Below are 13,665 nucleotides of genomic sequence, written 5' to 3' on the forward strand. Positions count from 1 at the left end.
GAAGCTGAGAAGAAGTTAAGTGTAATAAATATGAATTCCTCGATGTGCTATGAAGCCATATTAGAAAATTTGTATCCATTTTTATCTCAGGGAGTCTTGTGAATAACTTGTGAAGCTAGATGAGTTTTTTCACGTCCCCCTCTACAACCTGGAGCTGAGCAGATAGCTAACTTGCCAAGTCAGAATTGCAGGACTGGAAGAATAGAGCTAAGTCACTACCCAAAGCAAACCCCTCTTAAGCACTGTGCTGAATGCCGCCAGTCAGACTCATGCTGTTCATGACTACATTTATTTGCAGTATAGCTCGTCTTGTTGATTTGAACTCAATGTCTGTCTCCTGGATTGAGCATGGCCTTTTAGCAACTTGTTATCAGAAAAAGTGTACTCTCACCACCTCATAAAATGTATTTCCAGCTCCCATGATTTCTCTCATGTTTTCTTTCTTTGCCTACCAAATAGGACCTATTTTAAGTTTTTTCTTACTTCAAAGATACAATTAATAATCTTAGTGCTGGAAGAATTTTAGGAATTATCTGTTGTAGTCCCTCTCGGGCAACTCATGTTCATGTTATAATTTAGCTTGTTGTGATAGGTCTTGTATATATCACCTTTATTATATAAATCATCTCAGTGATTTCATGACTGTAAATAGGTAAAAAAAAAAATGCTGAGATTTGGGGTAATTATAGGTGAATTACCAGTATTGGTGAGATGTTCAGTGATAATGTACTTGCCACCAAGCATGATGACCAGAGTTTCATCCCCAGAACCTATGCAATATAGGAAAGAATTGATTCCCACAGGTTGACCTTGACCTCCATGTGCATTCTGTGACTGCATGTACCTGCACATGCATACACAGCACAAATAAATGATAAGATCTATGCAAATATTAAAAAAATAAATGTGTTGCCCCAGAGAATTATTCTAATTGAGATGAGATTAGAGTCTGTAGCCTTCTGATCCACTTTTAAGTCCGTTGTATTTTTTTATGGCAAGAAGTTGATGAGCTGTGCTTTAATATTGGCATGTTAGTAAAGGAACATTGGCTTATAAAACATTGGGAGTAATTTAGAAAAGGTTTTTAACCATTAAATCTAAATGTGTTTCCATAATATCTACCTGCTGGTTCCAGATCTGCCTCTGTGGAGCAACACAGAATGGATTATTTTATTCTTTTTCTATGCGTTACTACAGATTAAAAACTTGTCTTATGTCTGACTGCCTTAGCTTACCTGTTCTGTTCTTCCAGACATATAAACTCAAATTATTTCCACAATCACTGGTTTTGGTTTTAGGTTTTTCCTGGTGGTTTTTTTTTTAAGGGCCAGTGATATGTTAGACTCCTTCAGAATGAACACTTACTTAGGGCCTGAAGGATCATGGGCCTATTTACAACGTAATTCTACATATTATGAACATACATTTTTTTAAAGATTTATTTATACTTACATATTTATTTTATTTAGATTTATATGCACATTAACGTGCATACAGGTGCCCAAGGATGCCAGAAGAAGGCATTAGATCCCCTGAAGCTGGAGTTAGTTATACGTGGCTGTTAGTCACCTGACATGGGTGCTAAGAATCAGACTCTGTTCCTCTAACCAGAGCAGCAAGTGCTCTTAACCACGAAGCCATCTCTTTAGCCCCTACTTACTTATTTTAATGTAGTTTTGTTGTGTTGGTTTGTTTGACCGGTTTTTGGTTACTCAATTGTATTGACTTGCTTTAAACTAAACATGGGTTTTTTGCTTGCCAGGTCTTTACATTTGTATTAAGCTGGGTCTGTCTCATCCTGAACGTGTGTAGTTGTTTTGTTTTTTGAAGGCTTTACACTTAACTCTTTTTGCATTTGATGTAGTTGGGTTTGAGCAACCATTTTAGTCTGCTGAACTCTTGGTCAGTTCTGCTTGTGTTACTCTACATATGTTCAGCTTTATCAACTGCAACATGATTTCTTTTTTTGATTCGTTTGATGTGGTTTCATCTCTTGAGACAGATGCAGAGTCTTGCTACTTAGCTCAGGCTGATGTGGAATTTATTATGTAGCCCATAGTAGTTGCAAACTCTTGCTCCTCCTGCATCAGCTTCCTGAGTGCCAAGGTCATAGGCATATATCAACATGCTGCAACTTTGATGTGGTTGAGGTTTTTAGCCCTAAAATTGAATTCTGCTTATGCTATCTTCCCCTAAAGCTAGTTTGTTTCATTTCCATTTCTGCCCATCTACTTCTTTTACCCATACATTCTTACGTTTTGTTTTGTTTTGCAAGACAAGGTTTCTCTGTGTAGCCCTGGCTCTAGTGGAACTTGCTTTGTAGATAGATCAGGCTGGCCTCAAACTCAGAGATCTGCCTGCCTCTGCCTCCTGAGTGCTGGGATTAAAGTTGTGCACCACCAGGTCCAGCCTACTCATACGGTTCTTACAGAGACTAGTTAGTGACTATTATTCAAACATTTTTTTCTCCTATGTAATGGAGTTAAAAACAAAATTAGCAAGAAACTGATTAGTCAAGGAGATTGAGTTAGAGCACTCTACACTCTTTTTTTGTTTTGTTTTGTTTTGTTTTTTTTCTCTCTGTAGCTTTGGTGCCTGTCCTGGATCTCGCTCTGTAGACCGGGCTGGCCTCGAACTCCCAGAGATCCGCCTGCCTCTACCTTCCAAGTGCTGGGATTAAAGGCGTGTGCCACCACTGCCTGGCTGCAATCTACACTCTTAAGGAAACCAAACTTCCTTTATTAGTTGTTTCAGGTTTTGTTATAAATACATAAAAGATATGGTAAACTACACTAGGAAAAAACTTTAAACAAAAACTGGGTAGGAAGACAAGAATTGAGAACAGAGCTAAACTAAAACTAAAAATATGGCAGTAGAATATTTATACATTATTGAAATGCATTGAAGATTTGCAGAAATCCAGATTGATGCAGCTTTCTAAAACTGAAGATTTCTCCAAGTCAAGTATACAACCGCTTCCTTCCCAGTACATTGCATTGTTGCACACCAAGGCTAGTGGTCTGATACTGTGTGTGTCCTCCCTCCATTGGTTCTTGTAGAAGAGTGCCTTTGTACTGGTCAGCTGCCACATAAGGGATTTCATTCCCCAGAACTTCTGGTTTCCAATAATGAAACTTTATATTGGACGTAAATGTAGAAAAGTACCAGGTTATTATATACAGCTCTGTGAATTTTCACAGAGACATGTTCGTGTCATCACTACTCAGATCAAGAAGTAAAAGTTAGTTCCTAGTGTTTAAACAGTTCTCCTCAGTGGGCTAAAGTAGTTAAGAGCCTTGCTTGCTCTTGCAACCAGCATCCTTAACTCCAATTCTAGGGGATCCAGTGCCCACTTCTGACTTCTGTGGGTATGAAGCATGCACATGGTACACAAACATACATGCAGGCAAAACATTCATAAAAGGAATAAATCTAATTTTTAAAAAGTTCTCCTCATCCCCCTTCTCAGTCATTCCCTCCCAGCCCAAAGAGGACCACTGTACTGTCTTTTACATCACAGATTGCCTATTTTGAGCTTTATTGTTAATGGGATCATATTTTACATACTCCTTTGACTATGGTGTCTTTCACTTGATATTATATTGTAAGATTGTGTCGTATGTAACATTCTCCTATCTGGAGAATAATCCATTAATATTTTACCAAATCTGTTTATTCTAATACTGATGATTTTCAGTTATGATTAAAAATAGTGAAACCTGTTTTCTTATTGCACTTATTAGTCTGTTTCTTTTGTGTGTGTACTCATATGTACTTGCTGCAGCCTACTGTAGAAGTCAGAGGACAACCTGCGGAGTTGGTTCTCTCCTTCCACCATAGGGGTCCCAGGGATGGCACTAGGTCATAAAGTTTGGCTGCAGGTGCCTTTACCCACTGGGCCATCTCACTGGCCTGCAGTATGTCTTTTGGTGATTTTGTTTTGTTTTGTTTTGTTTTTTTGAGACAGTTTCTCTGTGTAGCTTTGTGCCTTTCCTGCATCTCCCTCTGTAAACCAGGCTGGCCTCGAACTCCCAGAGATCCTCCTGGCCCTGCCTTCTGAGTGCTGGGATTAAAGGCATTTACCACCACCGCCCGGCAGCTGTATATATCTTGATGTGTGCCTGGATGCATGCGTATGATCTTGTTTAGCCCTTCCGTCTGTGTAGGCTGTAGTCACACGGTGTGTTCTTTGTAGTTTGTCATCATCACCTGACATGTCAGACTCATCCACGTGTGCTGCAGTAGTTTGCTCGTTCTCGTTCCTGTACAGTTTTCCATTGTGTGTAGATACCACAGTTTACCTAAAGGATTGGAGTTGTTGGATTGTAGGGTCTGGTCTGTACATGTTCTACACTGGTAGATATTGTTAAATGATTTTTCAAAGAGGTGGTTTCAGTTTATCTTTTCACCAGTATTATGTCAGAGTTTATTATTATTCTTTAACCTCCTTGTCAACTCTTAGTATTGTTATACTTTTAAAATGTTAGTGGCCTTGGTGCATGGTTAATGCTATTGTGATAATAGTTGGAAGTTTTCATTTCTTGATACTAGTAGAGTTATACTGCTTTCCATTTGATTATTACTGGGTTACATTTCCTTTTTATAAAATACTGATTCAAGGCTTTTTTCATTAGACTATATGTTTTTATTTCCTACTGATTTATAGAAAATTTTAATATATTCTAAGAACCAGTTCTTTAATTCCCTGTTGTAGCAGAAAAGGTGTCATTGTTGACCATCTAGATTCAGTGGACCCTTTTAGTTTAAATTTTGAAGCAATTTATAGAAGAATTTAAAAGGATAGTGAAAAACAACTTTGAAGTTTTAATAAGCATTTTAAGAGAGTAAGTTTACTTTGTATAAAATAGTTTGACTCATAAAAGATAAATGTCATGTATCCTTTTAGCAAATCAAGATAGTTTAAATACTTGCTACAGAATATGTGTTAAAAGTCTTTACTGTTTAATGACTGAGTGATGGCAGTACTGCATATCTTCTGTCCTTAAGAATATATTGTTATTTAAAGGGGGCAGGGCTGGAGAGATGGCTCAACAGTTGAGAGCACTGGCTGCTTGTCCAGAGGATCTGGGTTCGATTCCCAGTATCCAAATGGCAGCTCACAGCTGTCTATAACTCCAGTTCCGCCAGGCAGTGGTGGCGCACGCCTTTAATCCCAGCACTCGGGAGGCAGAGGCAGGCGGATCTCTGTGAGTTCGAGGCCAGCCTGGTCTCCAAAGTGAGTTCCAGGAAAGGCGCAAAGCTACACAGAGAAACCCTGTCTCGAAAAAACCAAAAAAGAAAGAAAGAACTATAACTCCAGTTCCAGAGATCAGATACTCTTAGATATGCGTACAGGCAAAACACCCATACACCACAACCAATCAGTCACTAAATAAATAGAATTTATTGTTTGTTTATCAAACAAATAAGCTTGAGAAAATTCCTCTAGAATAGTGTCATGTGAAGACTCACATGGCAAGTTCACTTATATAAGCAACTGGATATGTCTTTTAGAGCTTGGAGTGCTGTTCTCTTTGCACATACCATTTGATTATAATAATTTTTTTATTCCAATAATTTAAAAAAACTTATTTTATGTGGCTGGGTGTTTTAACTCCGTGCATGCCTGGTGTGGGAAGAGGGTGTTGGATCCCCTGGAACTGCAGTCATGGATGGTTGTAGGCCATGTGGGTGCTGGGATCTAATGCAGCCCTCTGGAATAGCTGCTGGTGCTCTTAGCACTGAGCCATCCCTTCAGCTCCCCAGCTGTAATCATTGGAAAACAGCTTTACCTGTTAGTTCTCTTCTCTTTATTACTATAATCAGGACATGAACATTTTGAGTTTTCTTTGGGCTTAATGAAGCCCAAAAGCAGAGTGTAATATTTGGGGCAATTCTAAGATGATAACATTTTATTTTACTTTTGTTTAATTCTCTTAGGAAATTATTCCTTTTGTTGTAGTTGTCTCCTTATTTTGGTCTTTTTAAGCATAATTAAGAAAAATTAGCCGGGCGGTGGTGGCGCACGCCTTTAATCCCAGCACTTGGGAGGCAGAGGCAGGCGGATCTCTGTGAGTTCGAGGCCAGCCTGGGCTACCAAGTGAGTTCCAGGAAAGGCGCAAAGCTAGGCAGAGAAACCCTGTCTCGAAAAACCAAAAAAAAAGAAAAGAAAAAAAGAAAAAGAAAAATTGGCATGTTATGGTGAGTAATCAAATCAATGATAAAGAAATTATGGAGTGTTTATTAGGATATAGGGGGAAATCATTAAGATTTTATTTTTTATAAATTTCAGAAAGAATCCAATGAATCCAAATGATAGTTGCAAGATAATATATCCAAATATTTTTTCTTATATTTGTTTGTGTCTGTGTGCGGGAGTGGAGATTAGAGAACAACTTGCTGAAATTGGCCTTTCCTCCTCCCATCGTGTGAGTCCCAAGGACAGCACTCAGGCTTAGTGGAAAGCACATTTACCTGCTAAGCTTTCTTGCTGGCCCTGTTCTATTTTTTAAAACTTAAAATTTCTGTTTGTTCATAGGTAGGCCTAGAAAGAAAGCTGTTATGAAATGTTTTTATTTATAGCTAGAACTATTAAAATTTTTTTTTTTTGAAAAACAGAGTACACAAACAGAATATTACATGTAGCTCGAGTTTTCCGCCTTGCCCACAGTCAGGACAAATCTTTGTCACCCGCCAGTCCCACAGCCGCTCAGACCCAACCAAGTAAGCACAGATATTATATTGCTTACAAACTGTATGGCCGTGGCAGGCTTCTTGCTAACTGTTATTATAGCTTAAATTAATCCATTTCTATAAATCTATACCTTGCCACGTGGCTCGTGGCTTACCGGCATCTTTTCATGCTGCTTGTCAGGGTGGCAGCTGGCAGTGACTCCTTCTGCCTTCCTGTTCTTTTATTTCTCCTCTCTGTTAGTCCCGCCTATACTTCCTGCCTAGCCACTGGCCAGTCAGTATTTTATTTATTGACCAATCAGAGCAACACATTTGCCATACAGAATATCCCACAGCAATTAAGGACTAATGATATCTTTGATTTTTTTAGCTGGGGGTTCATTTTTTATCTTATATGTATGTATGCTTTGCCTGCATGTATGTATACTGCATGGTGCCTGATGCTTTTTGGGGGGAATGAGGGAGATGTTGAGACAAGGTCTATCTGTGTAGTCTTGGCTGTCCTGGACACTCTAGTACACCAGGATGGCCTTGAACTCAGAGATAAACATGCCTGTCTCCCAGTACTGGGATTCTATTGCCTGGTGCTCTTGGAGTTTAGAAGATGGTGTCAGATCTCCTGGAATTGGAATTATGGGTGGTTGTGAGCCATCTTATGGGCCCTGGGAACCGATCCTAGTTCCTTTTCAAGAACAAGTTCTCTTAACTACTGAGTCATCTCTCTAGCCCATTGGTGCTCAACCTTCCTAATTCCTCAACCCTTTAACACAGTTCCTCATGTTGTAGTGACCCTCAACCATAAAGTTATTTTGTTGCTACTTCATAACTGTAATTTTTCTACTGTTGCGAATTGTAATGTAAATATCTGATATCTGGAATATCTGATATGTGACCCCTGTGAAAGAGTCGTTTGTGCTACAGGTTGAGAGCTGATGCTGTAGCCCTTGTGGCTACACCACTGTTAAAAACTGCCCATGTTCTGATAAATAACCCTCAGTCTATGCTCATCAAAGCAGCACTAATTAAACTCAGTGGGATGCACACACAGATATAAAGGAGCGGATAATGGTTAGGAAGAAGGGGGTCATTGGAAGTAGGTGGGGCAAAAGAAGGTAATAGGGAGTTTGTGTATATATACATATATATATACACACGCACACACATATATATATGGTCAACTATACTTAATTCATGTTTGAAATTGTTGTTTTGTTTTGAAGGTCTAAGTTCTTAAAGGATGCATGTCCTGTTGATGGCTGTCTCTTAGTCATCTGTTGAGCAGCGTTTCCCTGTTGGGCCATTCCAGTCTGAATTTCAAACTTGGTTTAGCAAGCAGGTTCTGTCAGTGCCGTCTCAGTACCGTGGTCAGCACTGCTAACTACTTTCATTGCCATAGTAACCACACTGTTGAAATGGGTTCCCAGTCCAACTCGTGGATGGCATGCCATCTCCTGGTTGAATAAATCTCAATTATTATAAGATGATAATTTCCAGTACAGTAATAGTTAGTTCCTGGGGGAGCGGAACTTGGGTGCTAAGTTTCAGGTTTTCTTTGGGGTTCATCTACCTTGGCCTTGGTTCTTCTTCTAGGCCTGGATCCATTTCAAGACCATTAACCACCACACTTGATGGGCTTGTTGTATCTTTTATTTTGAGAAGATGAATAAGTATCTTAACTCTTGTCTTTCCTCCACATCTCTGGTACTTCGGAATCTTGACCTTCTTGGGTTCTGTAGACAAACCAGCCACTTTTTAAAAAAGATTTATTTATTTAAATAATTTATGTACCAAGTACTCTATCGGCATGTATGCCAGCACACCAGAAAAGGGCATCAGATCTCATTACAGATGGTTGTGAGCCACCATGTGGTTGCTGGGAATTGAACTCAGGTCCTCTAGAAGAGCACCTATTGCTCTTAACCTCTGAGCCATCTTTCCAGCCCCACCAGCCACATTTTCACTTTATCTTTCCCTGCTATCAGCACAGTTCTTTTGAAAGTTACTGCTCATAACATTTTGCTGTTACTTGTCTTCCAGAATTTAAAAACAAGGGCTAAGGATATCGCTCAGCTGGCAGAGTATTTCTCTTAACATGTAGAGGCTCTGGTTGATCCTCGGCAACTCCACAAACTGGATGGTGGACTATGCCTATATATTATATATATAATCCCAGCACTGGGGAGGTAGAGGCAGGAGGATCAAAAGTTATCCTTGTCTACATAAGGAGTTTAAGGCCAGCCTGAGATAGACACCCTGTCTATAAAAACAAAGCAAAATAAAAATTTAAAACGACCTCAAACCTAAGACTCTGGTCTCCTGTAGGTCCCCTCTCTTTATTTAAATGTACTTGGTACATTTATTGTGGGTTTATGTGTCTTCTACTTTGTTGTGATAGGTTTGCAAGGTGGGCCGAACTTCACTTCTCAATTCCTTTCTATGTATGTTTCTGATTGCACTGGTCCCTAGGGAGATTTTTATACCTGGTGTGAGGTTTACAACTGGACAACCCAAACCACTAATCCTTTCCCTTTAGAGGTCTTTGACATAGTGTTCACTTCTTGCTCATCACATTCTTTAATACTCTGTAGCTTTAATACTAGCATATAAAACTTACTGCTAATACATCTTCTATTAAATGACAGAAAAGAAAACAAATGAACCAAAAATAATTGGTTAATACCTTTGTATATATTCCAATACATATTATTGAACTAAGAAATACTCATAACTCTTAAAGTTTTTAAAAAATATGTTTTATTTTTTAATTATGTGTATGGGTATATGCACATGAGACCACAGGATATCCTGGAGCTCAGGTTATAGGCACTTGTGAGCTGTGGACATGTATTCTGTGAACTGACCTCAGGTTCTCTGCAAGAGTAGTACATGCTCTTAACTGCTGAGCCATCTCTCTAACCCTAGAATTCTTATTTCTACAACTGGTCATGTGGTCATAGGTGATCCTTATACCTAGCTTCTCTTGGCTGCCATTCCATATCCCCTTTATTCTCAGCAGACACCTCAGCTGATCCTGTTCTTTGTTGACCCACAGAGAGAGAGTCAAGACCTTTTTTATTATTATTTTATTTTTATTTATATGTGCCTATGTGCCTGTGGAGGCCAGAAGAGAATTCCTTGGAACTGGAATTACAGTTGTCTAGGATGCTGGGAACTGAACTCTGGTCCTCTGCAAGAGCAGCTGTCACTCTTGACTGTTAGCCTGTTTTATCTTGTGGGTGTGTCTGTGTATGGTGTGTGACTTATATGTGGATGCACATGTTTGGGTGTGTATGTGGAAGCTAGAGATGGATTGTTAGTAAATTCCTTTCATAGTCTGTTTTTACTGAGACAGGGTCTCTTGCTGAACCCAGAACTGGCTAATCTGGCTAAGTTAGCTAGCCAGTTTGTCCCAGAGATCCCTGACTAGACACCACCACCACCACCCCACCGTGCACAAACAGACTGCCACATCTACTCATCTTTATTTATTTATTATTTATTGTGTATGAGTGTTTGCCTACATACATGTTTGTGAACCATGTTCTTGCCTGTTAAGTGCAGAGGTCAGAAGAAAATACTAGATGCCCTGGAACTGGATTAGAGTTGGAGAGGGTGAGTATTGGATGTCAGCAGTAAAGCCTGCCGTCCAAGGCAGACAGACACACACGGTCTTTCAGAGAGTGGCAGTCACCTGCCTCTTTGCCTTATTCCTTAGCGCGCTGTCTTTCTACCCCTCCCCACCCCCTCTGCTCTGGCCGCACTAAACCATTTGCACACATGGTGTGCACTTCTCTGCCTCTTTCCGTCTCTTAGCCTGAGGCACCCTTGCCGTCCCGTCAGAAGCTGCCTTTCAAGTTCCAAGCGAAGCATTCTGCTCTATAAACCATTGTAGGGGCTCCTCTCACCTGGACAGTGCTGACCGTTCTCTGCCTGTTGTCTTTTTATCTGTTGACACTTTGTCTACGCTTGGTATTTTTCTATTTGACTGTAGATTCTGGGGGCTCTGATGACATTTTATTATTTTTTATACTGCCTTTTGGATGGAATGTTTCTTTAATTAGTGGTGGTCCATAGCAAACACGTTTCTGTCCAGACCTTGAAAAACTTTAGAGAACACTTTTAAAATATGCCTGTTGTGTGTGTGTGTGTGTGTGTGTGTGTGTGTGTGTGTGTGTGTGTGTGTGTGTGTGTGTGTTTGCATGAGTGTATGACATTTGTTAAGATTTTAGTTCTGGCTCCAACAATATTTATAATTATATTGTACATTCCTGCTAATTGGTTTTTGGTTATAATTTAACCCTAAAAGTACTCATGGTTATGAAATTTCTTTTCTGTTAAAAAGGAGTGGACTATTCCATGTTCTAAGGCACAACACTTATAATTGCTTTTTAACATTTCAGTAGATCAGTGACTTGCTGCAGATTGCTTGAATGGGTTAGATAATGTTGGCTGCTTTCTAAATCTAGACCTGAGATCTTCCAGGCACTGCTGCCTTACCGTTCTGGTTTCTGAGAGGTGACGTGGGGTTTGCTAATGACTGAGTCACTGTTGTAAACAAATCTGAGGCAAGAGTGCCTTAAATAATCTACATGGAGAATTTTCTTTTCCTGCTTTACTGTCTTGAGTAATATCTTTTGTTTTACTTGTAGATTTGATGGTCCTCGAAGATTTGAGGATTTAGGGTCAAGGTGTGAAGGACCGAGACCCAAAGGGCCTCGTTTTGAAGGAAATCGCCCCGATGGGCCAAGACCCAGATATGAAAGTCACCCAGCAGAGGGCACTAAAGGCAAATGGGGAAGGATCCCCCGGGGTCCAGCATCTCAGTTTTATATAACTCCCAGTACATCCCTGAGCCCTGGACAGAGTGGATCACAGTGGAAAGGCCCCAAAGCAACTGTTGGACAGCAGCAGCAGCAGCAGCAGCAGCAGCCTAAGTCACAAGCAGAACCGCTCTCAGGAAGCAAAGAACCATTAGCAGACACAAGTAGTAACCAGCAGAAGAACTTTAAAATGCAATCAGATGTATTTTCCACTGCTGCAGATGTCAAGGACACCAAGGCGGCTCAGCCCAATGAGAATCTAAGCGACTCTCAGCAAGAGCCACCTAAAGGCCAAGTCACGAAAGGGCCCCTAGAGCCCTCTAATTGGAACCAGAATTCTCGAAGTATGGAGACTGAAATGGACAAAGCCCAAGGTGTAACTCAGCCTGTATTCCTTGCAAATAAACCTCCTGTACCTTCTCTAGCTACCTTTTCCTTCAAACTAGAGAATATTGAGGGAGGAGGAGCAGCAGCAGCAGCAGCAGCCGCCGCCGCAGCAGCCGCCGCCGGGGTGGCTGCAGATAATGACTTCAAACCTTTGGGTGTTGGTTTGCCCCACTCAGAGAACAACCAAGGAAAAGGTCTGCCTCAGCCAGACAGCAGAGAAAATAGATTAGAAGGCAAAGGCAGCAGCTCATCTTACAGAGGTCCTGGGCAAAACAGAGTGGAAGTTACACGGGATAAAGGACTAGTAAACAGAGGCCGTTGCCAGACAATTAGTCAAGGCCCGGGGCTGGTCAAGCAAGAAGACTTCCATGATAAGATGATGGGTAGAAGAGAAGACAGTCATGAGAAAATGAACAGAGGAGAAGGCAGTCGGGACAGGGTGTTGGTGAGGCCAGGAAGCAGCAGGAATAAAGTACCAGGTAGTCCACACGACAGCCAGGACAGTAGAGCTGGCAGCCGAGAAAGGGGGCCACCTCGCAGGGCTGGCAGTCAGGAGAGAGGACCTCCTCGAAGGGCTGGAAGTAGAGAGAGAGTAACCCCCCGAAGAGCTGGGAGCAGAGAGAGGGGACCGCCTCGGAGATCAGGCAGTCGAGAAAGGGGACTAGGGAGGCCAGATTTTGGTCATGATAGAGTTCCATTCAGGCTGGAACCAGGAGATAGTGGGGAGAAAATGTATCCTTATCACCGAGATGAGCCTCCAAGAGCTCCGTGGAACCATGGAGAAGAGAGAGGACATGAAGAGTTCCCATTAGATGGTAGAAATGCTCCAATTGAGCGAAAAAGACTCGATGACTGGGATAGAGAGAAATACTGGAGAGAGTGTGACCGTGACTATCAAGATGATGCACTCGATCCCTACAGCAGAGAGGACAGACGAGGCCCTTGGTGGGATGATTGGGAAAGAGATCAGGAGATGGATGAGGGCTATGGTAGGGAAATGGACAGGGACTTAGACAGAGACGTGGATCGGATTAGAAGACCCGTGGATTTCTATGATAGAAGTGTGGATAATGAGTGGGACAGAGATTATGGGAGACCACTGGATGAACAAGAATCACAGTTCCATGAACGGGACATTCCGTCTCTTCCGCCTTTGCCGCCCCTCCCACCCCTTCCACCTCTGGATAGATACCAGGATGATAGATGGAGAGAAGAAAGAAATCGAGACCATGGGTATGACCGAGAGTTCCGGGATAGGGGTGAGTTGAGGATTCGAGAGTATCCAGAAAGAGGAGATACATGGCGGGAAAAGAGAGATTATGTTCCTGACAGAATGGACTGGGAAAGAGAACGGTTGTCAGACAGATGGTACCCGTCTGATGTGGATAGACATTCCCCCATGGCGGAACATATGCCATCCTCACATCATTCCTCTGAAATGATGGGGTCCGATGCAAATTTAGACTCTGACCAAGGCCTTGGAGGGGTAATGGTTCTCAGTCAGAGGCAGCACGAAATCATTTTGAAAGCTGCACAGGAATTGAAAATGCTTCGGTAAGTGCACTCCTTAAGATCGTTTCTTTTAATTCAAACAGATTTTCATACTTTTTTTTTTTTAAATGAAGCATTTTTAATGGTACTCTTTTACACCTTATTTCTTATCACATACTTTGAATTTATATTTCTGGTTATTCAGTGCTGTTTGGGGGTTAGGATGGGTGTTTGGAAACTGTTAATTGTACAATGTGCTCTAGGATTTGCAAAT

The 13,665-nt window shown here is 41.2% G+C and overlaps 1 protein-coding gene across 3 annotated transcripts in view; it reads left to right on the forward strand.

Annotated features, from left to right (window-relative positions):
- Ylpm1 (YLP motif containing 1) overlaps positions 1–13,665 on the forward strand; it is a 72,822-nt gene that overhangs the window by 20,965 nt on the left and 38,192 nt on the right. For 2 of the 3 annotated variants that reach the window (XR_013044418.1, XM_006982842.4), the window contains exon 5: positions 11,343–13,454. The exons of the other annotated variant lie outside the window; for it this stretch is intronic. Coding sequence is in view for 1 of the 2 variants with exons in the window: in XM_006982842.4 (XP_006982904.3) it covers positions 11,343–13,454 (2,112 nt within the window). In the remaining variant the exon portion in view is untranslated. The remainder of the gene's footprint in view (positions 1–11,342; positions 13,455–13,665) is intronic. 3 annotated transcript variants of the gene reach the window in all.

The sequence above is a fragment of the Peromyscus maniculatus genome, chromosome 14, assembly GCF_049852395.1.
Source record: "Peromyscus maniculatus bairdii isolate BWxNUB_F1_BW_parent chromosome 14, HU_Pman_BW_mat_3.1, whole genome shotgun sequence".
In the NCBI taxonomy this organism is placed as follows: Eukaryota; Metazoa; Chordata; class Mammalia; order Rodentia; family Cricetidae; genus Peromyscus; species Peromyscus maniculatus.